The 26,238-nt window shown below is 42.0% G+C and overlaps 1 protein-coding gene across 1 annotated transcript; it reads left to right on the top strand.

Annotated features, from left to right (window-relative positions):
- On the top strand, positions 1 to 26,238 carry LOC124613195. Its single transcript, XM_047141855.1, has 2 exons — positions 1 to 64; positions 23,162 to 26,238. The coding sequence occupies exons 1-2, from the start codon at positions 47 to 49 to the stop codon at positions 23,993 to 23,995; spliced, it is 852 nt and encodes a 283-aa protein (XP_046997811.1). The 5' UTR covers positions 1 to 46; the 3' UTR covers positions 23,996 to 26,238.

Genomic DNA, 26,238 nt, shown 5'->3' with positions numbered 1-26,238 from the left:
GTAGGCACACGGCGTTTAGTTTTCTTTATGCAGTGAAACGTTGCTGATGCTACCCCGAACGTGTGTGAGTACTGTCAAAACTTTCTTTGTATAAAACACAGCATCTGGCTACGATATAGAGCGTGTTCAGAAATTCCCGTTACAAACTTCGACCTGAAGAGGGGAGTGAGTGCACAATATTCTGAATAGGAACATGTGTCCGGAAACATACCATTTTCGTTCTATAAATATTTCAATTCAGATTTTAACTCGTCCACTTCTTCTTGAGGAATCAAATTAGGCGTGACGCAGTACAATTATTACGTAAGAATTCGAAAGGAAACATAATGAAATACCCATTTATCACGTAAGCATATTTGATTGTTTAACGCTTAAACATTACGAGTTAGCTTTTTCCAAAACAAAAAGGAACCCAGCATGCTGTACGTACAGAACAGTACTGACGCATTACAACGGCGGCTCGATGTGATGAAGTGATGAATGGATGTTTCGTTATGTTTTCTTTGGAATTGTTATCTAATATTTAAACACCGTTACGCCTGATTTAGTTCCTCAAGCAGAAGTGTATGAGAACAACATCTGAACTTGAATCCGTCATAGAACAGAAACGGTATGTTTCCATACACAAGTTCCTACTCAAAATATTATGTACTCACTCCCCTCTACAAGTATTAGAAGTTTGTAAAGGGAATTTTCGAACATCCTGTAGTTAACTTATGTGATCATGTCGTACTGTTGCCGGCCGGTGTGGCCGAGCGGTTCTAGGCGCTTCAGTCTGGAACTGCGCGACCACTACGGTCGCAGATTCGAATCCTGCCTCGGGCACGGATGTGTGTGATGTCCTTAGGTTAGTTAGGTTTAAGTAGTTCTAAGTTCTAGGGGGCTGATGACCTCAGATGTTAAGTCGCATAGTGCTCAGAGCCATTTGAACCATTTTTGTCGTACCGTTCACACCCTCCTTTTGGTTTATGTAGGTTTTTCGCACGCAGTTGTTGAGTTATGAAATCTTACGGAATACGTTTTTCATCCGTATTGTTCACAATTTTGAATTTAACGTGAAAGAGTGACTGAACTATCGTTAATCCCCAGAATCATTATAAACGCGGGAATCTTGATATCTGTGTGAAATGTTGCAGAAATGGCAATTCCTTTTATCACACAACACCTATCGTATATCCCTAAAATCATTTCTGTGTTAATGTTCTTACGTCTGTGTTCGGAATAACGAACTTCAATAACTGTAAAGATTGTTTTACTCCAGCTGTCTGCTTCACTTCCAACCCTTGGTTAGATTTTGGCTGTTAATGTATGAAATGTTCCCACTTTCAGCAATGTATTTCCTTTTCCTCAAGGCAAGTGTGCCCCTTACAGAGCAAAGAGAGAGAAAGAGAAAAAGAGGGAGACAGAGTGAATCTTGGAAGGAAGGTGCTTTCCTTCACGTACTCGTTGCTGATTGAAAAGGGTAAAATAATTTGCATCGTATTCTTTTTGTAAATTAGGTGATAGATTAAATTATCGGGATACTAATTTCCTTTGTTTTGATAGTTAACACTAACACATAAAATACACTTGTGATGTTAAAGAAAGATAGTTAATATTCCTGTCTAGAGCTAGAGAGAGATTTTGACCATTCTTTCTCTCAGGAGTACCATTCCACCGAAATTTTAAGACAGATAATGGTGCATAAAAGCTATCCTTCGGATCTCTACAAGTGTACAGATTGTTCAAAGGCTAACAGTGTTCTTTCCAAAGGATAAGAACTGCGTTCAGGCCCCGGTCAGGCAAATAGTTTCAGTCTTCAGGGAAGCTTCAGTTCAGAATAGACACCGCTGCAGTGTCTAATTTAGGATTATTACTGGATCTTTCGTTCCAAACGTGGCGGTATATCTTCCAAAACATAGCTTAAATATGATGCCCACAACGGTTTCCGTTTAGAGCTGTGATCCACAGCTGCATATTCCAAGATCGGTAAATGGGGAAGATGCAGTTGTGTTTATGTACGAAATTCTCGAAACTCTTCGGTTATAGAAACGCTAACATCACGTTCGTCAGTTATCGCAGAACCAACCTACACGATTGTACCTGGTGTTTGGCAGCGTTGCTCATGATATTCGTGGTACTAAAGGCTAAAAACTAAAATTAAAAACCACCTCAATGACGAAAAGAATAATAGCTCTTAGAGACTACAAACAAATCTGGGAGAATTGGATTCCCTGTAACACTAGCTCGTTGCAAAAACAAGTGAATTATGAACTGAGTACGAAATTAAATAAAATTTATATGTTGCTCTTTATAAAAGCATTATAGCAAAAGAAAAGAAAACAGTTCTTCACTCTTCCCTAAGCATTGAATCTGTTGTGTCTAGGCAAGACAACCTAGACACAATGAGAGGAAGCCGAAAGGCACGCGCTTAAACTCACGCAGGCTGGCGTGAGGTCTGAAACAGGATACGTAATGAATGCTATAAAGAAAAGTACGGAGCTTCTGGAATACTTAACTTTAATCCACATTTGTAGAACATCGCTCTTGATGATACATGCTATAACCACAATATATATATAGCAAAGGATTATGGCGCCTTGCTAGGTCGTAGCAATTGTAGCTGAAGGCTATGCTAACTATCGTCTCGGCAAATGAGAGCGTATTTGTCAGTGAACCATTGCTATGAACGTCGGCTGTACAACTGGGGCGAGTGCCAGTACGTCTCTCTAGACCTGCCGTGTGGTGGCGCTCGGTCTGCTATCACTGACAGTGGCGACACGCGGGTCCGGCGTATACTAATGGACCGCGGCCGATTTAAAAGGCTACCATCTAGCAAGTGTGGTGTCTGGCGGTGACACCACAGAATCATACAAATGCATTTGCATAAGAAAATTAGCTACGATCATTAACGGCGACAGCGCACTATGAAGCAATGCTTAGACGCTATGATGAAGGTCTGCAGTTCAGTGTTTTAATGAAGATTCCAAACAAGTCAATTCTAGTGTAGGGGCATCACATATAATTGTAGAATTCTTGAACTTATTATCAGTTCCAAAATTACACATTTCCTTGAGACGGGAAAGCTCCTGTCCACGAATCAGCACGGTTTTCGAAATCATCACTCGTGCAAAACTCAGCTTGTCTTTTTCTCACATGATATCCTGCGAACCACGGAAGGAGGGCAAAAGGCAGATTCCATATTTCTAGATTTCCGAAAAGCGTTCTACAGGATGCAGACTGTTACCGAAGATAGGAGCATACGGAATAGCTTCCCAGATACACTTCGTGATCAAAAGTATCCGTCACCTGGCTGAAAATGACTTATAAGTTCATGGTGCCCTCCATCGGTAATGCTGGAATTCAATATGGTACCGGCCGCGGTGGTCTAGCGGTTCTAGGCGCGCAGTCCGGAACCGCGCGACTGCTACGGTCGCAGGTTCGAATCCTGCCTCGGGCATGGATATGTGTGATGTCCTTAGGTTAGTTAGGTTTAAGTAGTTCTAAGTTCTAGGGGACTGATGACCACAGTAGTTAAGTCCCATAGTGCTCAGAGCCATCAATATGGTGTTGGCCCACCCTTAGCCTTGATGACAGATTCCACTCTCGCAGGCATACGTTCAATCAGGTGCTGGAAGGTTTCATGGGGAATGGCAGCCCATTCTTCACAGGGTGATGCACTGAGGAGAGGTATTGGTGTCGGTCGGTGAGGCCTGGCACAAAGTCGGCGTTCCAAAACATCCCAGACGTGTTCTGTAGGTTTCAGGTCAGGACTCTGTGCAGACCAGTCCATTATAGGGATGTTTCTGTCGTATAACCACTCCGCCACAGGCCGTGCATTATGGACAGGTGCTCGATCGCCTTGAAAGATGCAGTCGCCATCCCCGAATTGCTCTTCAACTGTGGGAAGCAATAAGATGTCTAAAAGAAGAAGAAGGCCTGTGATGTGATAGTGCCACGCACGACAACAAGGGGTGCAACCCCCCCCTCCCCCCCATGAAAAACACGACCACACCATAACACCATCGCCTTCGAATTTTAATGTCGTCACTACAAACGCTGGAAGATGACGTTCACCTGTCATTCGCCATACCCACACCCTGCCATCGGATCGCCACATTGTGTACCGTGATTCGTCACTCCACACAACGTTTTTCCACTGTTCAGTCGTCCAATGTTCACGCTCCTTACACCAAGTGAGGCGCCCTTTGGCATTCACCGGTGTGATGTGTGGCTTATGAGCGGCCACTCGACCATGAAATCTAAGTTTTCATCTTCCGTATAAATATCACAGTACTTTCAGTGGATCCTGATGCAGTCTGGAATTCCTGTGTGATGGTCTGTACGCTTTTATGCTGTACGTTGTAACCTCCCCACAAAAATTAATTAATAATAATATGAATAATGAATGTGATTCTAATTTAGTGTAACCTCTCTACAGAAATTCATTCACATTTAACCTCCACACAAAATTTGTTTCCCATTTAATGTACGCACAAAATTCCTTTCTCATTTAATGTAAGCTCGAAACAGAAAAATTCCTAAACCTCGTAATAAAAAATAAATTCAGTAACCTAGTAAATTTTGGACGACAGCAGTGCTGCGTCATGGCCCTGTAATATCATTCTGAATAACAAGCAAAAACTCTTACCTCAATAAAGTCGCCAACTATCTGCTCTTACAACAACTTTTTCCGGCACAGCTCTATGCAACGCTGGCCGATAGATTTGTCATTTATGAAAGGAAGCAACTGATTTTTCTTTTGCAACAATCGGAATGATCATGGAATGGAGAAATTAGTAAATTCTCTAAATTGAAATGAATGCTTGTTAGAAATTACTTTATATGACAAAGATTATTATTAGGACATTTTTAAAAGATTTACATGGGAGTTCACATAACATTACTAGATATGCGTGACGCTGCTTTTACCTTATACTATAACGCTCAGGCTCCGCCATCGCTGCACCACGACCGGACCAGCCAACACGATACACCAGACACAACTGCTCGCTAGCAACAACTTACTGCTACACAGTTCCTACTGCATACAACACTGCTCTTTGGTCTCAGATTCTCTTATAGCTTACATATCGCAGCCAGCGCGTGAGCAATTACATCTGCTCGAGTGCGCTAGCAACAAATTCCTTGATCATGGACCTCTTACAACGTGTCCGTAAGTGACACCCAATCACCAGACCACATTCTAAGTTCGTGCGTTCTGCGGAGCGCCACATTCTGCTCTCTCACGATGTCTAATGAGTACTGAGGCCGCTGATGTGGAGTACCTGGCAGTAGGTGGCAGCACAATGCACTTAATACGAAAAACGTATGTGTTTGGGGATGTCCAGATACTTTTGACCATTTAGTGTATGTGAGTGGCTTGAAGATTTCTTAAGTAACAGAACACAGTACTTCGTCCTCGACGGCGAATGTTCATCAGAAACAAGGGTGTAGTCAGGGATACCTCACTGAAGTGTGATAGGGTCGCTGTTATTTTCTATATACGAGGTGTGGCTAGAAAAAAACCGGACTAGTACTGGTGAAACAATAAAACGAATGCAATAAGGCTGAAAGTCGCGTGGCCTGTCACGTGACTCTCGCTCCGCCTACTGCTCGAGTTTCATCTGCCTCCTGCACTCAGTCTGCCCGTGGCGTCTGTTTTAAGTAGTTGACGTTTTGTCTGTGCGTCGGAAAATGTTGAGTGTACAGAAAGAACAGCGTGTTAACATCAAATTTTGTTTCAAACTAGGAAAATCTGCAAGTGAAACGTTTGTAATGTTACAACAAGTGTACGGCGATGATTGCTTATCGCGAACACAAGTGTTTGAGTGGTTTAAACGATTTAAAGATGGCCGCGAAGACACCAGTGATGACACTCGCACTGGCAGACCATTGTCAGCGAAAACTGACGCAAACATTGAAAAAATCGGTAAACTTGTCCGACAAGATCGCCGTTTAACAATCAGAGCAGTGTCTGAGTTAACAGGAGTTGACAAGGAAAGTGTTAGGCAGATTCTTCATGAAAGTTTCAACATGAACAAAGTGTGTTCAAAAATGGTTCCAAAGTGTCTCACAATTGAACAGAAGGAACGCCGAAGAATGATTTGTTCTGACATCCTGGAAAACATTGAAAGTGATCCCACCTTCTTACAAAATGTTATTACTTGCGATGAATCGTGGTTTTTTACTTACGATCCCGAAACTAAACGCCAATCGATGCATTGGAAAACTCCTGGTTCTCCACGACAAAAAAAGCACGAATGTCAAAATCGAAATTCAAGGCAATGATGATTTTTTTTTGACATCAAAGGGATTGTGCACATTGATTGGGTACCAGAGGGACAAACAGTGAATCAGCATTACTACATTAGCGTCCTGGCTACCCTACGTGAGCGAGTACGGAGAAAACGGAACGATTTGTGGAGAAAAAAGTCATGGATCCTTCACCAAGACAATGCCCCAGCTCACAGTGCGTTGTCAGTGAAGACGTTTTTGGCAAAACACAACATTCCCATCTTAGATCATCCACCCTACTCACCTGATTTGGCCCCCTGTGACTTTTTTCTTTTCCCTAAAGTCAAGTCAGCTTTGAAAGGAACTAGATTTGAGACTGTTAAAGCAGTAAAAGAAAAAGCGACGGAAGTAATGTATGGACTTACCGAAAATGATCTGCAGCATTGCTACGAACAGTGGAAAATTCGTATGGAGCGGTGTAGAGACCTTGGAGGAGAGTAGATTGAAGGAGATAACATGAAATTGTAAATAATTGTAAATAAATGTTTTTTTCCAGCATCAGTCCGGTTTTTTTCTAGCCGCACCTCGTACATAAATGATCTGGTGGACAGGGCGAGCAGCAACCTGCGGCTATTTGCTCATGATGCTGTAGCGTCCGGGATGGTATTGGGTTGGGTTGTTTGTGGAAGGAGACCAGACAGCGAGGTCATCGGTCTCGTCGGATTAGGGAAGGATGGGGAAGGAAGTCGGCCGTGCCCTTTCAAAGGAACCATTCCGGAATTTACCTGGAGCGATTTAGGGAAATCACGGAAAACCTAAATCAGGATGACCGGACGCGGGATTGAACCGTCGTCCTCCCGAATGCGAGTCCAGTGTGGGATGGTATTGTCAGTAAGTGACTGCAGGAGGGTAAAAGATGTCTTAGACAAAGTTTCTAGTTGGCGTGATGAATCGCAGCTAGCTCCAAATGTAGAAAAATGTAAGTTAATGCAGATGAGTGGGAAATAAATCCGTAAAGTTCGAATACAGCATTAGTAATGTGCTGCTTGACACAGTCACGGCTGTTAAATATCTAGGCATATTGTTGTAAAGCGATATGTAACGGAACGGTTTATTGGGCGAATTTTAGGAAAATGTGGATCATCTGTGAAGGATGCCGCATAGAGGACACTATTGTGACCCATTTTTGAGTACTGCTCAAGTGTTTGGGACCCGCACCAGGTGGGTTTGAAGCAATACATTGAAGCAATTCAGAGACGGGCTGCTAGATTTGTTAGCCGTTGGTTCGAACAACACGCAAGTATTACGGAGATGCTTCGCGAACTCAGATGGGAATCCCTGTAGGGAGAGGAACGTTCTTCTCGAGGTACGCTACTGAGAAAGGTTGAATCTGACTGCAGAACCGTTCTACTGCCGCCAGCGTACATTTCGCATAAAGACCACGATGACAAGATAAGAGAAATTAGGGTTCATACGCAGGCATATCGATAGTTGTTTTTCACCCACTCTGTTTGCAAGAGGAACAAGAAAGGAAATGACTAGTGGTGGCACAGGATGCCCTCTGCCACGCACCGTACAGTGGCGTGTAGTGTATATATGTAGATACAGATGAAGATAACTCCATTTTGGGCCATTACATTCTGGATTATGTGCTCCAGTGCAGCACATACAACACGGAGAAGGAAGCAATGGATGGCAGTAAATGGTGAAGCTGTGGACCTGCTAACACAGGAAAAGACTGATGATGACAAGTGAACATTTGGTTCAAACACTGATTGGTTTGTCATAAAACTTTTTTTATTTATTTCTATCGGCCTTCTGACTGGTCTGATGCGCCCCGACACAATTTTCACTCCTGCGCCAACCTCCACATTTCAGATAAGCACTTACATCGCGATGTGTTCGATTTATTCAAATCTCTCTCTTGCTCTGAAGGTTTTGCACTATGCTGAACTATTATCTGATACATATATAGATGTCGTACCACCCTGTGCCTTTTTCTTGTCAGTATGTTCCACATATTTCTTTCCTCGCTAATTCAACATTTAATTTCTGCATTTCGATTCTTATCAGCCGACTTAATTCGCAGCACAACTCAGTAACACCACAACTCAAACGCTTCCATATTTCTCTCTACCGATGTTCTCATGGTTCATGTTTCACGTCCAAAGAACACTTTGCTTCAGACACACATTCTCATAGCTTTTTGCTACTAGTAGGCTTCCGTTTGAATTGTTTAATGTTCATGGTATTGCTTTTAAGTTCACTGAAAATCAGGTTGGCTTCTTTATATGCTGAATTTCTCCTACCGAAGACAATTTTTTTTCGATTTCTTCACATTTCTATGCAGTTATTTTGCTTTATCTTACCTACACTCACTGTTCATTTCATTCCTAAGTGGCGTATATTGCAGTGTTCCGGCATTTTCCCTGATATTTTTCTCTCTTCTATCAACTGAGTATCTGTTCTATTACACAAGGGTTCTTCGCATTTATCTTACTTGCTCTGTATTTGTTTTTCCAGTTTCTGTGATTACCTTTTTTAGTGATGTCCATTCTTCTTCATCTGAACTGCCTATTGTGTTATTCATTATCGCAGTATCTACAGCCTTAGAGAACTTTAAACGCACCTCGTCGTTCCTTATAGTTCTCGCAACCTTTAACATACGTTTCGTCATCACTTAATTGCAGTATCAGTCTGTATCTTGTCCTCGGTGCACCTGATAATCACATGTCTGATTTCGAAACCTCTGCTCCACCACGATGTAATCCAGCTGGAATCTTCCCGGGTCTCCAACCTGTTTCTAAATGTACCTCCTGATCTTCCGATTTTTGGACAGAGTGTTCCCTATTACCAGTCAAAATTTATTGTAGAACTCGACGGCTTCTCTCCTGTGTCATTCCTACTATCCAACCCTTATTCGTCTGTGATGCAGTCATCTACATCCTCCCTTACCACAATGTTGGAATCCCTCATGACTGTAAGATTTTAACTTCCATCCACATACAGAGTTCCTAGTTCAGTGCCCTCATATACTCTATCTCTTCATCTGCTCGTTTTACAAAGGTAAGTATACCATAACTGTTCATCTGCATCTACATTTATACTCCGCAAGCCACCCAGCGGTGTGTGGCGGAGGGCACTTTACGTGCCACTGTGATCACCTCCCTTTCCTGTTACAGTCGCGTATGGTTCGTGGGAAGAACGACTGTCTGAAAGCCTCCGTGCGCGCTCTAATCTCCCTAATTTTACATTCGTGATCTCCTCGGGAGGTACAAGTAGGGGGAAGCAATATATTCGATACCTCATCCAGAAACGCACCCTCTCGAAACCTGGCGAGCAAGCTACATCGCGATGCAGAGCGCCTCTCTTGCAGAGTCTGCCACTTGAGTTCGTTAAACATCTCCGTAACGCTATCACGGTTACCAAATAACCCTGTGACGAAACGCACCGCTCTTCTTTGGATCTTCTCTATCTCTTCCGTCAACCCGATCTGGTACGGATCCCACACTGATGAGCAATACTCAAGTATAGGTCGAACGAGTGTTTTGTAAGCCACCTCCTTTGTTGATGGACTACATTTTCTAAGGACTCTCCCAATGAATCTCAACCTAGTACCCGCCTTACCAACAATTAATTTTATATGATCATTCCACTTCAAATCGTTCCGCACGCATACTCCCAGATATTTTACAGAAGTAACTGCTACCAGTGTTTGTTCCGCTATCATATAATCATACAATAAAGGATCCTTCTTTCTATGTATTCGCAATACATTACATTTGTCTATGTTAAGGGTCAGTTGCCATTCCCTGCACCAAGTGCCTATCCGCTGCAGATCTTCCTGCGTTTCGCTGTTGTTGTCGGCCTTGATTTCCTGTCGAACCGGTAAGAGCAACCCTATAACTGAACCGCTCACAGTAACTACCTTCTTGCCCTACTTTCCTATTCATAAAGAATCCTATTCCATTATTACATTTCTGATGCTCTAGATACTGTTCTGAATTCACCTGATGAGAAACCCTTATCTTCTTCCCATTTCACTTCATTGAGTCCTTTTGTACCCACAGGGTGTCCCAGAAATGTTGGGACAGACTTCGAGGGGTTGTAGAGGATATGTCGAGGAAAAAATCGAGGCTAGAAAACCCTGTCTTGAAACGTATCCAACGATTATTTTCGAAAATGATGTCTGTGAGAAAGTAGGATGATAACTATATCTTTTCTGACACCTTTGTTGTAAATAGGTTTAACAGTGGTACATTTGTACCTGTCAGAAGAAATATTTTGTGTTGGTAACTCTTCTCATAAATAGCTAGTGACGTGATTTATTAAGTTAGAACAGTTCTTCCAGCTTCTAAGTTCCATCTACAACATGAAAGAGCTATTGTGAGAACTGTTATGAGTTTGACACTGTCAGTGGTAGGTTGAGCGCATTACGTCTACTTCCGTAAAGTTCTACAGAATCTAATTTTACTGCATTCCCTTGCTTCTTCAACCTAACTACTTTATCCTTTTGTTGCTACAGTTACAAATTGACCATTGCAGCTTGTGACTCATTAACCACAACACAGTCATTCCGTTTGAGATGGTGTCTTGTATACTAATTGGCTGTTGTGGCTCTCATTTAACATATCCCATATTGTTTTAATTTTGTAATCAGTACTATTAATCTCTGTCATTTTGTGTATGTTCTGGATCTATTAACAAATCTCCTTAAGTTAACACAGTGTTTCTTGTAGAATGCAAGTAACATACGTTTGTTCAACATGTTTTGGTTACACAGAAATTCCTCTTTTCCTTTTAAATGATATTTTACTCACTTCTGTTACCTACAGCAAACTTGCTTTTTATAGTAGACTTTCTGAACTATTTTGTGGAAAAATTACTTACAAACACTGACAGAAATTACACTCCTGGAAATTGAAATAAGAACACCGTGAATTCATTGTCCCAGGAAGGGGAAACTTTATTGACACATTCCTGGGGTCAGATACATCACATGATCACACTGACAGAACCACAGGCTCATAGACACAGGCAACACAGCATGCACAATGTCGGCACTAGTACAGTGTATATCCACCTTTCGCAGCAATGCAGGCTGCTATTCTCCCATGGAGACGATCGTAGAGATGCTGGATGTAGTCCTGTGGAACGGCTTGCCATGCCATTTCCACCTGGCGCCTCAGTTGGACCAGCGTTCGTGCTGGACGTGCAGACCGCGTGAGACGACGCTTCATCCAGTCCCAAACATGCTCAATGGGGGACAGATCCGGAGATCTTGCTGGCCAGGGTAGTTGACTTACACCTTCTAGAGCACGTTGGGTGCCACGGGATACATGCGGACGTGCATTGTCCTGTTGGAACAGCAAGTTCCCTTGCCGGTCTAGGAATGGTAGAACGATGGGTTCGATGACGGTTTGGATGTACCGTGCACTATTCAGTGTCCCCTCGACGATCACCAGTGGTGTACGGCCAGTGTAGGAGATCGCTCCCCACACCATGATGCCGGGTGTTGGCCCTGTGTGCCTCGGTCGTATGCAGTCCTGATTGTGGCGCTCACCTGCACGGCGCCAAACACGCATACGACCATCATTGGCACCAAGGCAGAAGCGACTCTCATCGCTGAAGACGACACGCCTCCATTCGTCCCTCCATTCACGCCTGTCGCGACACCACTGGAGGCGGGCTGCACGATGTTGGGGCGTGAGCGGAAGACGGCCTAACGGTGTGCGGGACCGTAGCCCAGCTTCATGGAGACGGTTGCGAATGGTCCTCGCCGATACCCCAGGAGCAACAGTGTCCCTAATTTGCTGGGAAGTGGCGGTGCGGTCCCCTACGGCACTGCGTAGGATCCTACGGTCTTGGCGTGCATCCGTGCGTCGCTGCGGTCCGGTCCCAGGTCGACGGGCACGTGCACCTTCCGCCGACCACTGGCGACAACATCGATGTACTGTGGAGACCTCACGCCCCACGTGTTGAGCAATTCGGCGGTACGTCCACCCGGCCTCCCGCATGCCCACTATACGCCCTCGCTCAAAGTCCGTCAACTGCACATACGGTTCACGTCCACGCTGTCGCGGCATGCTACCAGTGTTAAAGACTGCGATGGAGCTCCGTATGCCACGGCAAACTGGCTGACACTGACGGCGGCGGTGCACAAATGCTGCGCAGCTAGCGCCATTCGACGGCCAACACCGCGGTTCCTGGTGTGTCCGCTGTGCCGTGCGTGTGATCATTGCTTGTACAGCCCTCTCGCAGTGTCCGGAGCAAGTATGGTGGGTCTGACACACCGGTGTCAATGTGTTCTTTTTTCCATTTCCAGGAGTGTAGTTACCAAATACATTGAAATTCGCATTATCATTCATTTCCCTGTTTATCTCTCTCCATTCCACGCGTTTAATCTTATTTTTAAAACATTGATGTAAGAATTATTAATGAAGATGTGTTTTGCATAAATATGTCTCGGACCAACATAGTGTTGCCATCCTGTATGTCTGTCTGCTAAGATTAACAAGTTGAAATTTAATGTCACATACTATGGTCTGCGGCCCACGGCGGCATAAAAATTTTAACTTTTCATCAATGTAATCAAAAGATACGTATGTATGTCTGAAGTACATTGCATAGTAGACCGTTATACACGTGCACTGCAAACAGTATTTACATGCCTGGGCAAAGCCCACAACATTAATAAATCACTTCCTATGGGGAGAATCACAGTGTTTGAGCGAGTGCAGGACGTGGGCACACGGTGACGTAGGGGCGTGCGTAAAGAAGGAAATCTGGATTCGAGTACCAGCCTGGCACAAATTTTCGTACATCGCCGATAAACTTTACAGCTGGGGCTCATCATATTCACAACTGCAAATACACTTAACCATGCAGCTATAGATTAGAACAGTGTCTGTTCCTTCAGACATGCATGCAACTCTGAAATACATTTCATAGTAGACCGTTATATATAGACATTGGAAACAGTATTTTTTTACACTCGCAAACTCACTCATGAAAACCCATAGCGTATTTGCTGTTAACTTATGAGGTGCTTCCTGTTGACCTATAATCGTGATATTTATCAAGAATCAAGGATTCACAGTAAAAGTAACTGAAAAAATACGAACATTGTTAATTTTTAATTATATCAAATAAAAAATATTCTTTTGCCATTACAAACTTACATTGCACTTGTAATCTGTCATAAAATCATAAAATGCTGTAGAGATTTTGATCTGGTTTTCTGTAATAGATAGAGCGAGTTACAAGCAAGGTTTGTATATGCAATTTATATATATTTCATGGCTATTTGCTGTGCTACGATGAAATAAAGTCACCTACTGCTGTGAAAACAACGCCCTTGACATCTAGTAGTGATAAGTGTAAGGCCACCCGACTACCAACGCCATGCTGGTGCTAGCATTACAATTCCTTTATGAACTGCTTGTTCTACATACAAACATCCTCTGGCAGTCTTTGCGTATGATGCATACAGCATCTGTAATGTTTCAGAGCAAAGTAATAACGGTATTTGATTCAGGATTGCATTTCCATTGTTTCGGATGAGGTTCCAATATCCCATTAAATACCCGTTGAAACACACAGAACATTCAACAGGTGTGTAACAGCAATAGACCTATGGCTGGCTCTATTGTTTTCTCTCTGGAGACTTCCGTTAAATCTTACCATTAATTGCAACAGAAACAAGAGCAGAGAAGTCAACGCGCATCTGCAATTTCAATTAGTGCAACATGTCAATATAACTCCAAAAAACGAATAATTTAAATAGCGAATGTGAAATTACACAAACAATTTAAACTTAAAATATTCTTGAAAGTCTTGGAATTTTTGGGACCGACATCTCGCCAGTGTTGACATCGATAACAGGCAAATATCGTCAACATTCTCAATTCCGAGGATGAATGAACCATCTATAAACATAATTAAATTTATATGAAACCTTCGAAATTTAAGTCCTGCTCGTACTTACCCGGTTTCTTTTTCTGTCAGCATCTTTTAAGGAATCTACGTTGATATAGCTACAAACTACTAACTGTTTCCTTTTATTTGACAGAGGGATCAAACAAAACTGAACCTACCAGAGACTTTCTTAGTGTGGATTCATAAGACTATAGCATCTTACACGCACATACCAGGTTCTGATTTGCGCAAATATGACTGATTCATTATTTTTTACTTTTTGTTCGTCTTTTACGTATGTAGCAACACCTCATTTCTTTCATGTTGATCTTACGTAAAAAAAATGATGCTAGGTTATATCCACATTTATTTAATTTTTTTATCCCTGTAGTTACACGACGTTCAAACAGGCAAAGAACATTTATGTCTTCGGAATTTTCCAATCTTCTAAACATATAAGAAGTTCGTTTGCATTGGGTCTCAGTACCCATATTCATGAATTTAGCTTTACACTTAACTTTTGTATCCCATTTACTCAAATATCGGATATCGACTTGACTCACGTGTGATGAAATACCTCTGCTGTTCTAACTGAAAAATCGCTTCATCGTCTGGTGCAGTCTTTTTCCGTGGTTACCTTTCGAATTCCTGTCTTATCTTGAGGTGTATGTATGTTGTCATCATACTAAACACTTTTGCTGCCTACGCAAACAGCACGGTGGCACACACATGCATCAAACAGGCAGAAGTATGTGTACGGAGTCATTTAATGTGGAACGACCACATATAAATAATCGTAGGGAAAGCAGATGCCAGACTGAGATTCAGTAACAGACGAAACAGACGAAAGACACAGCTTACGAAAAAAACTGCAGCTGATACTTTTGCTCGTCCATCTAGGACCCTTCCCAGATACGATGGGTTTTTTATTATTATTTATAGTAATTTACAGTAACACAAAAAGTAAAGATAGAATGGATTAAGGAAATAAAGAAGATTTAAAGAAGATCAGTGTGTTTCGTCACTTGGTCGCTTAATAGGCGCGAAAGCGTTATGATCGCCCGTCTCCAGTACCAGACGCATATCAATGCTGTTAACTGTTAAAACTCCGAGACAGTACAGTGCTAGAAGATTCAGCCAATATACTGATACCTCCTACATATATTTTACGAAGAGACCATTAAGCCAATATTAAAGAGATCTGAACTCTCGCGGAGGCTCGCCAACAATCTTCCTTCCCGTGCACCACCGAAACAGAAACGGAAGAAAGTGACAATGCTACACAAAGTACCCTCCATCACGCACCATAAGGTGGCTTGCGGAGAGTAGACACGGATGTAGGTGGCAATCTTTGAGGTGCCTGGTCCAACTTATCTCCAATGTTTGTTAAACTAAACAGATGACTCCATAGTACAAGATGTTAGGCTCGTAGAGCGCAATAAAAAAAGAACCACACTGTAATGTCTCTGCAGTCACAGTCTTTCCCAATAGATTGACAGCGATATGTTGCAACGGAAAATATACCATTCCGGCAAGAGCATATTTTTGTAGTCCATTCGATTCCATATTACCGGCGTAACTAATGCTGTACTATCGAATTATTTTTCCAACTGTGCAACCTGGTGTTACCATGCTGTAATGGAGGATGTAACGTCATATCGCGGTATTCTCCGTACTGTTTTCAAAGGATGAGTTCAGTTTTGGATAATAGTAGTTACAAATAGACAGATTGACTATGAGAGGACAATAGATTATATTCAAATGAGTATTGAGAAAAAATGTAATCGTTATTTCTCTAATTGGAATTAAAACTCTGTCGCAAAAGTAACCGCCTTTAGTTTTTTACATGGATGAGAATTTAAAGAAAATCAAATTAAAAATAAAAGAGGAAAAAATGAACTACGTTAAAATATCTTCTGTGCCACCTTCCTTGTATGTTTAGTGTTTCATTCTCTTATGCGATACACAAAGTAAATGTTAATTAATTAACAATAAATCAATAATTAAGCAAATGTTCTTGAACGTGGCTTTGTACGAGGGTTACGCAGAAAGTAATGCAATGAATTTTTTTCTCAGCCGAAAACAATGCTACGAATGTGAAACGTTACGTATGTATTATTTTGAAGTCTCCTGAGTGAGCGCGCCAAGTTTCCGTCACTTCCAACAGATAGCGTAGCTGCGGGACAGTTCCAAAATGGCGTCTGTAGTTGATGACATACGTTACAAGCAACGTGCCGTCATTGAATTTCTTACTGCAGAGAAAGAAACTGTGGGGAATATTGACAATCGGTTGTGCAAAGTCTGTGAACATTTGCTGTCGACAGAGGTACAGTTAGCGGCAGAGCACAGAGGATAAGGTTATCAGAAGGCGGTTAGGTGGAGCTCCACGATATGCAGCAGTCTCGGAGACCATGCACAGCTGTCACACCTCACACGTTGCAGCGGCTGATGTTCGCGAGGAGAGACGCATTACGACTCGACAGTTGGTGCTGCATCTGTCAATGATGAGGTGATTCACACGGTGAAGCACTGGCTCTGTCACCAGAAAAATGATTGGTACCGACACGACATACACGCCTTTGCTTCGTGCTAGAGGAAGGCCACAGAATGGGGAGGAGATTACGTGCAAAAACCGGGTGTGCAGATAAAACACCATTCTTTCATGCGTGTAATTCTCATTATGTTCAATGAAGAATTTTTGTAGAAAAAAATGCGGTGCAGTACTTTCTGGGCAACCCTCGTAACTACACACTCAAAGAGATGAGGTGTGTCAGCTGTAGGACCTGGATGTACATAATTGTGTGATTTTAATGTTGTGGCGTAGCAAGACAGCCACGCCACGGAAGTAGCCGAAAGGCACGCGTTTAGCAGGCAAGAGATAGGTCTGTAACAGGATACGTAATGAATGCTATAAAGAAAAGTACGTAGCTTCTGGAATACTTAACTTTAATCCATCCTTGGTACATCGCTATTGACGATATAAGTGAGACTCCATAGATACATGCAATGTTACTAATGGCGCCTTGCTAGGTCGTAGCCACTGACTTAGCTGAAGGCTATTCTAACTATTGGCTCGGCTAATGAGCAATGCTTAGTCCATGTAGTCGCTAGCAAAATCGTCCGTACAACTGGGGCGAGTGCTAGTCAGTCTCTCGAGACCTGCCTTGTGGTGGCGCTCGGTCTGCGATCACACAGTGGCGACACGCGGGTCCGACATGTACTAATGGACCGCGGCCGATTTAAAGCTACCACCTAGCAAGTGTGGTGTCTGGCGGTGACACCACATTTAATGACTTTTATTTAACATGGATCATTAACTTTAGGCCATGACTAAACTGTTATGATTACCATTTTCGAAACTCCAATCTCAAGCACACTAGTAGTAGACCTCTGTATTATTGCACTTTGTGAGAAAGCGCTTTGGTCGGCTTATCGTGAGTTTTTATCGTGATATTTCACGAAAATACCCTTAACCCCTTTCATAATACCGGGTGATCAAAAAGTCAGTATAAATTTGAAAACTCAATAAACCACGGAATAATGTAGATAGAGAGGTAAAAATTGACACACATGCTTGGAATGACATGGGGTTTTATTAGAACCAAAAGAAACACCCCATATTGCTAAACGCGTGAAAGATCTCCTGCGCGCGTCGTTTGGTGATGATCGTGTGCTCAGCCGCCACTTTCGACATGCTTGGCCTCCCAGGTCCCCAGACCTCAGTCCGTGCCATTATTGGCTTTGGGGTTACCTGAAGTCGCAAGTGTATCGTGATCGACCGACTTCTCTAGGGATGCTGAAAGACAACATCTGACGCCAATGCCTCACCATAACTCCGGACATGCTTTACAGTGCTGTTCACAACATTATTCCTCGACTACAGTTATTGTTGAGGAATGATGGTGCACACATTGAGCATTTCCTGTAAAGAACATCATCTTTGCTTTGTCTTACTTTGTTATGCTAATTATTGCTATTCTGATCAGATGAACTGCCATCTGTCGGACATTTTTTGAACGTTTGTATTTTTTTGGTTCTAATAAAACCCCATGTCATTCGAAGCACGTGTGTCAATTTGTACCTCTCTATCTACATTATTCCGTGATTTATTCAGTTTTCAAATTTATACTGACTTTATGATCATCCGGTATATACACAACTATCTTAAAATCATTCTCGGTGTGATGTGCTTTCCTTAGTCAGCACTGTACCTCTTTACTCTAACGTCACTGCGTGTTTCCGATAACGGCTACAGGAGGCCAAGTTCGATAATATCGTGGTTGGGTAGAACTTATAGAGTAGTGCATGATTTTGAAAATTTTCTGTTGTTGTTGTGATCTTCTATCTGTAGCCTGGGATGATGCAGCTCTCCACGCTAGTCTGTTCTCCACTAGCATCTTCATCTCTGCACGACTAACTCTGTCTACATCCATTTGAACTTGCTTACTGTATTCATACGTTGGTCCCCCTCTGCAACCCATCAGTCTATTACTAAACTGATGAGTCCTTGATGCCTCAGGATGTGTCCTGTCAACCGATCCCTACTTTTAGTCAAGTTGTGGCATAAATCTCTTTTTCTTCCAGTTCGATTCTGTACTTCCACGTAAGTTATTCTATCTACTCATATAATTTTTAGCACTCTTCTTTAACACCAAATTTCAATGGCTTCTGTTTTCTTCTTTGAGCTGCATATCATCGATGTTTCACGTCCACGCAAGACTACACACCAGACGAATATAATAAATTCAGAAAATTGTTTCGTGTGCAAGTTATCATCTCCTACCTTGTCGGTTGTCATCTTTGCGTGTGTTACCTATTTCTATGTTTAAAAGTATTCTGTCCAACATAATGAGACTCGCGAAGAAGCTAACTGGTGCACAAAGGAGAAAACTATCTAGTGAACGAATAAAGGTATATCACGCTCAAGTTAAAATATTTAGTGAATACTTTTCTAAGACTGCACATGCAAATTGCAACCGCCCTATCTTAGTAGTAATATTAATTTCTAGAGGTGAAATTTTAACACCATTAGATGAAAGTTTTGGTGTCGGTGAAATGAGTGGCGACAGTGGCAATAGAATTAGAAACAGAAACGACGCTGTGGTTCATGTTGATGTGGCTTTAAAGTCGGGAGCTTGTAAAGGTTGCATGGAGTTTGGGGACACGGAACTAGAGGAGGACAGTATCGGTGACAAGAGAAGTTGTGAAGAGTGTATGGATGTAAACACAGGAGGTGCTAGTACACATGTGGACTTTGCAATAAAATTGTGTTTTAAAGATGCGAAAAATGAAAAAAGAAAAATCAAAGACCCTGCGAATTGGGTCAATAACGATGCAGTATGAGAGTTTATTGCTGCTGCACTGCTAGGCAAAACGTAAGTGGGATTTTGATAACTCAAAATGAGAGTATTATACTCGTATTTTCCACTTAGAATACTCAGTAAACCATAAAATGGAGAAGAGAATTTCGGGCAGTGGTTTGTTTTTTCTTTAAAGATGTGACGTATTTTGCCTCATTTGCAGACTCTTGTAATAGGAGGAAGTTAAAAAATGATAATAACTGAAATGAATCAAACTCTTTTAATAGTTTTAAAAACTATTTGCCTCTTTTCTTTTCGTCCTTTTAATGAACCACTTCGGTTTGATTTGTTTCGTTGTTACTCTACGGTGAAATTAACTGTTCCGCTTCCTTTCTAGGGATGTAACTATTGTTATTTCTTGCTATCAGTTTATTGTAATGTAATTGTAAATTGTCCCATATGAATTGTTTCTTCTTATTAAGTGTTAATTATAATATTTATAAAAATTGTAATTATGACTTGTCCCTATCCACGTGTGGCAACACACAATAGGGTTTCTGAGATCAACAAAAGTCACATCACATCATAACAAAACCTACTACATACTCCATATTCAGAACCCAAGAACATTTAAGTCGAAATTGCTCCTCCCCTCACTCTGATGTAGTACTCCTTTTTACAGCAAAGAGACAACTGTAAGCAGAAAGATCACTTTGATCTCCAGAGTCCTTGACATGTTTCTTTTAAGTAATTACGTTAATATATATTCATGATGTGGTCGTTTTCCACAGAGAGTATATAAATATTCGTTGTAAAAATTCAAACAACTTTTTCTTGCTGTAGTCTAATATTTATTTACGTTCTCGACGCGTTTCGCCTTTTATACGTATTATGACACCTTTAGTGGATTTAATCTAGAATAATACAGGCTTCTTGATCGAAACAGTTCACGTCATAATTTTTACGTGAATACATTATTCTTTATAGAATTATTTCATTGAGGTGGTGTTGTACAGCTTTAATGGATGTTAAGCACTGCGTTATGCGATGCACACCTGTATTAGTATATTTTATTAGAGACGATCGATTTCGATCTGGTATCAGACCACCATAGGATCCAAAAAAACAGCTATGTAAATACAAATGCGTAGCTGATGTGCGGCATTTTTTGAATCAGATGATGGTTTGATCCTAGACGGAAAGCGATTGTCTCTAATAAAATATAGTGATACAGCTGTTTGCATAGCTGAGATGCTTTTTGGACCCGATAACAGTCTGACCCTTGACCGAAATGGATCTTCTCTACTGAAATATACTGGCGGAGTTCTGTACTGCATAATACAGTTCATAATATTACTTACGTTATTTGTAACATTTATGTACAGCATACACAAATAAGAAAAGGGACACCAGGTGAACAAACAGTATTGCGACAGAAATCGCTCACAGATATCACGAGAAAAATCTTCAGTCCTCGCCTGAGCAGTAGTGTTGTTTTACATCATTTAAATAAAGAAGTATGAAAATTACAAAACGAGCAGATCTCTATTTTGATATACGTTGACTTTTCATAAGGAAAGGGACAGTGTGACCCTTAACCTAAGAGCAGATCTCGGCAAGTAGGAAGAATAACTGTAAGTGATAATTTATTCATGTAAACATTATACTGTGATTATATTTTCATTCAGTGATGCTCCACAGCTCTTACGTATTTGAAAAATGTCATATAAACATCATGACATGCTAGTAAAAAAACTTGTTTTACACAACAAGTTGCCGGCCGCGGTGGCCGAGCTGTTCTAGGCGCTTCAGTCCGGAACCGCACAACTGCTACGGTCGCAGGTTCGAATTCTGCCTCGGGCATGGATGTGTGTGATGTCCTTGGGTTGGTTAGGTTTCAGTAGTTCTGCGTTATAGGGGACTGATGACCTCAGATGTTAAGTCCCATAGTGCTCAGAGCCATTTGAACACAACTAGTTTCAGTCGTCTGAGCATCATCAGGTTCATTAAATTATTCACAGTACCATGATAGGTGAATTATAAAACCGTTATCCTGAGGTCATAAAATCATGAATAATACACTGTCATCATATCACAATATAAATTACGTCTCACTCTAAGCAGTTCCGACATGGATGTATACACTACCTAGCAAAATTTTTATAGATTGATGACATAATTTATATTACCTACCAATAAGTTCCATGGTTTTATCACCTGACGACAGCGATTTTATATTTAGCCTAACATGATGCTATGAATTGTTTTATGAAGCTGATGATGGTCACACGACTGAAACTGGTTGTATAATTATAACATTTTACTAGCAATTCAAGGCGGTAATATGACATTTTTCCATTATGCTGTGGATTGTGTCCAATGTGTAAGTATCCATGTAAAACTGAAACTATATTATTTCCATATTAAATCCACTGAGAAATGCGTTTCATATACGATGGTTGGAACTTAAATAGTGACAACTATTTATTCTCCACCAATACAAAAGAGTTGCATGTTTGCACCTGTTACCGTCCTTCAGAGTAGTCACCAGCGTTGTGTAGAACCCGTTGCCATCGATGTGGAAGGCGTTGTATACCGTTAGCACAGACTGTTCTGTTGATGGTGCGAATGGAGCGGTCTACTGCCTGTCGAATCTCTGGAACAGTTCTGAAGCGAATACCACTTTCAGAATCAAATCAAAATCACAAGGACTTAAGTCCGGGGAGTATGGTGAATGGTACAGTACTTCCCACCCGGCCGCAGTGACCGTGCGGTTTTAGGCGCTACAGTCTGGAACCGAGCGACCGCTGCGGTCGTAGGTTCGAATCCTGCCTCGGGCATGGATGTGTGTGATGTCTTTAGGTTAGTTAGGTTTAATTAGTTCTAAGTTCTAGGCGACTGATGACCTCAGAAGTTAAGTCGCATAGTGCTCAGAGCCATTTGAACCATTTTTGAAGTACTTCCCAGTCCAACGACCGAAGAGAGCAGCCACAGATTGCACTGTATGCGCCCGCGCATTGTCGTGCAAAATTATGTGTGGGTTGCGCAGAGAGTGTCGCCGCTTCTTTGGCAAAGCTGGTCGCGGGTAATGCTCCAAAACCGAACAGTAGTACGACTTAAGTCCGTATGACGTTGATATGATTCCGGAGATGAAGGAACCACTTCGTGGCATTAGCTTCAGAACTGTTCCAGAGATTTAATAGGCAGTAGAGCGCTCCATTCGCACCATCAACAGAACAGGCTCTGCTAACGGTATACTACGCCTTCCACATCGTTGGCAACGGGTTCTACACAACGCTGGTGAATACTTTGAAGGACAGTAACAGGTGTAAACATGTAACTCTTTTGTATCGGTTGTGAATAAATAGTTGCCACCATTTAAGTTCCAACACTCGTAAAAAGACTAAATGCGTCTAGAATGTAAACAAGAAAAAGTCGACAGAATTTATAAAGCGAAGGATGCCGTTATTGATTAAATGTTTGGTAACGTGGAATCTTAATTTTGTAGGACAACAGAAATGTTTATGAAAACTATAGACGTATGGGGGAGGGCGGGGTGGTTCGTGGTGCTGAAAAATCTGTGACCTAGGGCACCACTGCCTGTAAATCTGTCTCTATTGTAATTTCACGATTTCATTGCTTGAACAACACTTTAAGGAAATTCAACTCACGAAATCTACTACTATCAAAAGTTGTAGTAAATAAATTTCCCGGTTCCTATGTTGCAGATAATTCTTTTGCTTTTGTCGCTGCTGTCGGCTGCTGCCTCAGTCGGTGATGGCACCTCTAGTGTCGCCGGCACTGCGAAGCCTCCACCAGCCGGAGCCGTCAGTAGCTTCCCGGGACAGAAGAGGCGCGCACCTGACAGGAAACTTCCAGCCAGCGCGCAAGGTCAGGGAACGCAGACCCGCCGACCAACACGGAAGCCAGCGAAACAGCGGCCTGCCAGGAGACCGCAGCGCAGACCTGTCCAGCAGGGCAACACGCAGGACACTAACGGCAACCAGGCGGGAGCAGCTGCGTCCGACCCCTGGCAGACTCCTTCCTACCTCGTTTGCTATCTGTACCCTGCATCCCCAGTCTACCAGGATATCAGTCCAAATCAACCATTTGCCGCCACCAGCAACGGAGCTGTGTATCCGCCTTACATTGGTTACAAAATCTCAGCACCGACGAATGTGGGAAGCGGCGCATCTGACGATTCGGTGAATAAGATGTTTGTGCCGCAAATGGGGTACCCTAGCCCACTTTATCCATCGAGACTAGTATGTCCGCTTCACCAATCTGTGAGCGCGTACAATACAGTTTCACCACTGCCAGTTGCACAATATGTTGACAATGATTCAGACGACACGCCGGCTACTAATGATCCTAATATATTTGTTGTGGATACAGATGCTGGAATGTTCAATTATCCTTACAATGGGGAATCCCCAATGCCCTACGACAATGTCTACGGACCATCTGGGCTTGCACCAGAGAATATGTACCCAAATGGTGGCTACGGGGCACCTCAAGCATTTGGTTACCCACCTCAATTTCCCTTTCGAGCTAATTTATGATCAAATATTTTTTTCAGATGACCGTCAACAGCATCAAAATACTTGGAGCAATGCATGATACACACTATGCTGTCTTACAGTACATTTATCCACAACCAGTTTCGATCATGGACCGTCTTCACAGTGGAAAAACATCTATTGCGACAACTTCACATGGCATACATGCTATTTAACCACGGAAGTGTAAGCCGTTGCTGACGTGAAAACGTAAGAAAACTCATGCTTAACTCCGTCATACAGGCTTAACCAAGCAGAAAACATCGTTGAAAACACGGAAACAATGTAAGAGCAGTAAGTCCACAGTAGGTTGTGCCTGAGGAATGGCGCTGCCCACTTACTGCTCTTACATGTTTTGATGTTTTCAATGCTGTTTACTGCTTGCTTAAGCCTGTATTATGGCATTAAGTAGCAACTCTTACGTTTTCCAATCAGCAATGGCGTATACATTCCTGGTTAAACAGCATGTATACCATGTGAAATTGTCACCGTAGATATTTTTCCACTGTGTGTGATCAAAACCGGTAGTGAATAAATGTATTGTAAGGCAGCACAGTCTGTATCATGCATTTCTCCAAGTAATTTCTGATGCTGCACACACTCGTTATGGATTATGGAAATGTTTATTACAAAATAAAAGAACAGAAAATGTTTTCATTTAAAAAATTTACAGTGGCTGTAAAAAAGACCATTGATGTGATTCGTTTTTCGGAACGTTTACACAGAGTATGTCGTGAGCTGCGTCTGATTATTCCGAAAGGCTTAAAAAAATTTAACTACGCTTAAATCCCTTCTCAAAATGATAGCGACTGTTTCACACAAGTATAGGAAGTATATATCTTTTTCATTTAATGTGCCATGTAAAATCCAATTTGATGTAAATAAACTGGGAGAGCATCGCCGTGCTTTATTTCTACTCAGCTGCACAGCACTATACTTCTGTTGGTGATCATTCTTAGCTCTTCCAAGCATCAGCTCTCTTTGTGATAAACTAACCGCGAAGAACATTAGGACGGCAAGAAATTTCTCTATTGTGAATTCTTTGATAAGGGTATTTGCAAACGCATATATTTCAGAATCTTTTCGTGGGAATTCACATCCTGAATATGTTTTAAGAACGAAAACGCTGTTAGCTAATTTCGACCGTTGGACATTCTCAAGTGCCTGAAATACATCCACAAAAAGTTGACTGGCTTACACATTACAATTGTATGTGTGGTGTCTGTTCTTTCGGGTATGTTCGAAAGCACAGGGTGCGCAAAGTCGTGATTCCGCGCCCGTATGTTTACGTGCTGAAAGACAAATAACGACGTCGGCCGCATTAACGTACTGAAATAATCCAATGGCAACAAGTGATAATTTGCGTCGCGCTTTATGCGTGCGATCGCCTAACACCTTGGCTATCCGAGTACGTTTCACGTACAACCCAAATTCCCAACTTGTCACACACTGCTTCTGTAGCGGCCCCCTGGCCATTTTCCTCATTCCTCGCAGCATCACGCATTTCTGTAGGAGGTACATCAACACTGAAGATATCATGAAGTACCGTCAAGGCTTCATTATATGTGTGGTACCACTTCTTTCCCTACCTTTCTTCATATACAGAATGACTCATGGGGGCGTAAATGTCGAGAAATAACCCAAAGTGGATGAGAAACGTTGAACACGTGACGTCACATCGTCGCAAGTGTAGTGTCTGGGCTTGTCGATCCTGCCATAGCCGGTAGGGGGCAGTGCTACAAAGTTCAAACATCTTTTGAAAAAGTGGCCTTTTGTAAGGGTAGAGTCACAGAATTGCTATCCTTCATGTAACCAAACGAAAGCTGTTCTTATTTTGTGTTTCTTTCCTTTTCTCCCTTCTTTCCTTATTTACAAACTTTATTTAGTACAGAAAACTTCGGTCATTTACTGGTAACGTCGCAATTTTGGAAGCTTTACTGATTTACTTGTGACGCAGTACGGTACGTTATGTTGTACTGTACTTTACAATAAACTAGTGGAGACCGCGAAACCGATAAATAAAATAATGTTACCTCAATGTAAACGCATAACCGTCTGACGCAATGAAAAACAATACTGCTTGTCCACCGCAGGGCTCGATCCCTGAACCCGAGCCGCTAAAGTTGCATATGTAAGCCCGGAGCCACGCCACGCCGACTTGAATGCTTGACCTGGTTAGGGAATATATATATATATATATATATATATATATATATATATATATATATATATATATATATATATGT

This window comes from Schistocerca americana, chromosome 4, assembly GCF_021461395.2.
Source record: "Schistocerca americana isolate TAMUIC-IGC-003095 chromosome 4, iqSchAmer2.1, whole genome shotgun sequence".
Classification (NCBI taxonomy): domain Eukaryota; kingdom Metazoa; phylum Arthropoda; class Insecta; order Orthoptera; family Acrididae; genus Schistocerca; species Schistocerca americana.
The sequence above is the reverse complement of the archived record's forward strand: the minus strand, read 5'-3'. Positions and strand labels throughout refer to the sequence as shown.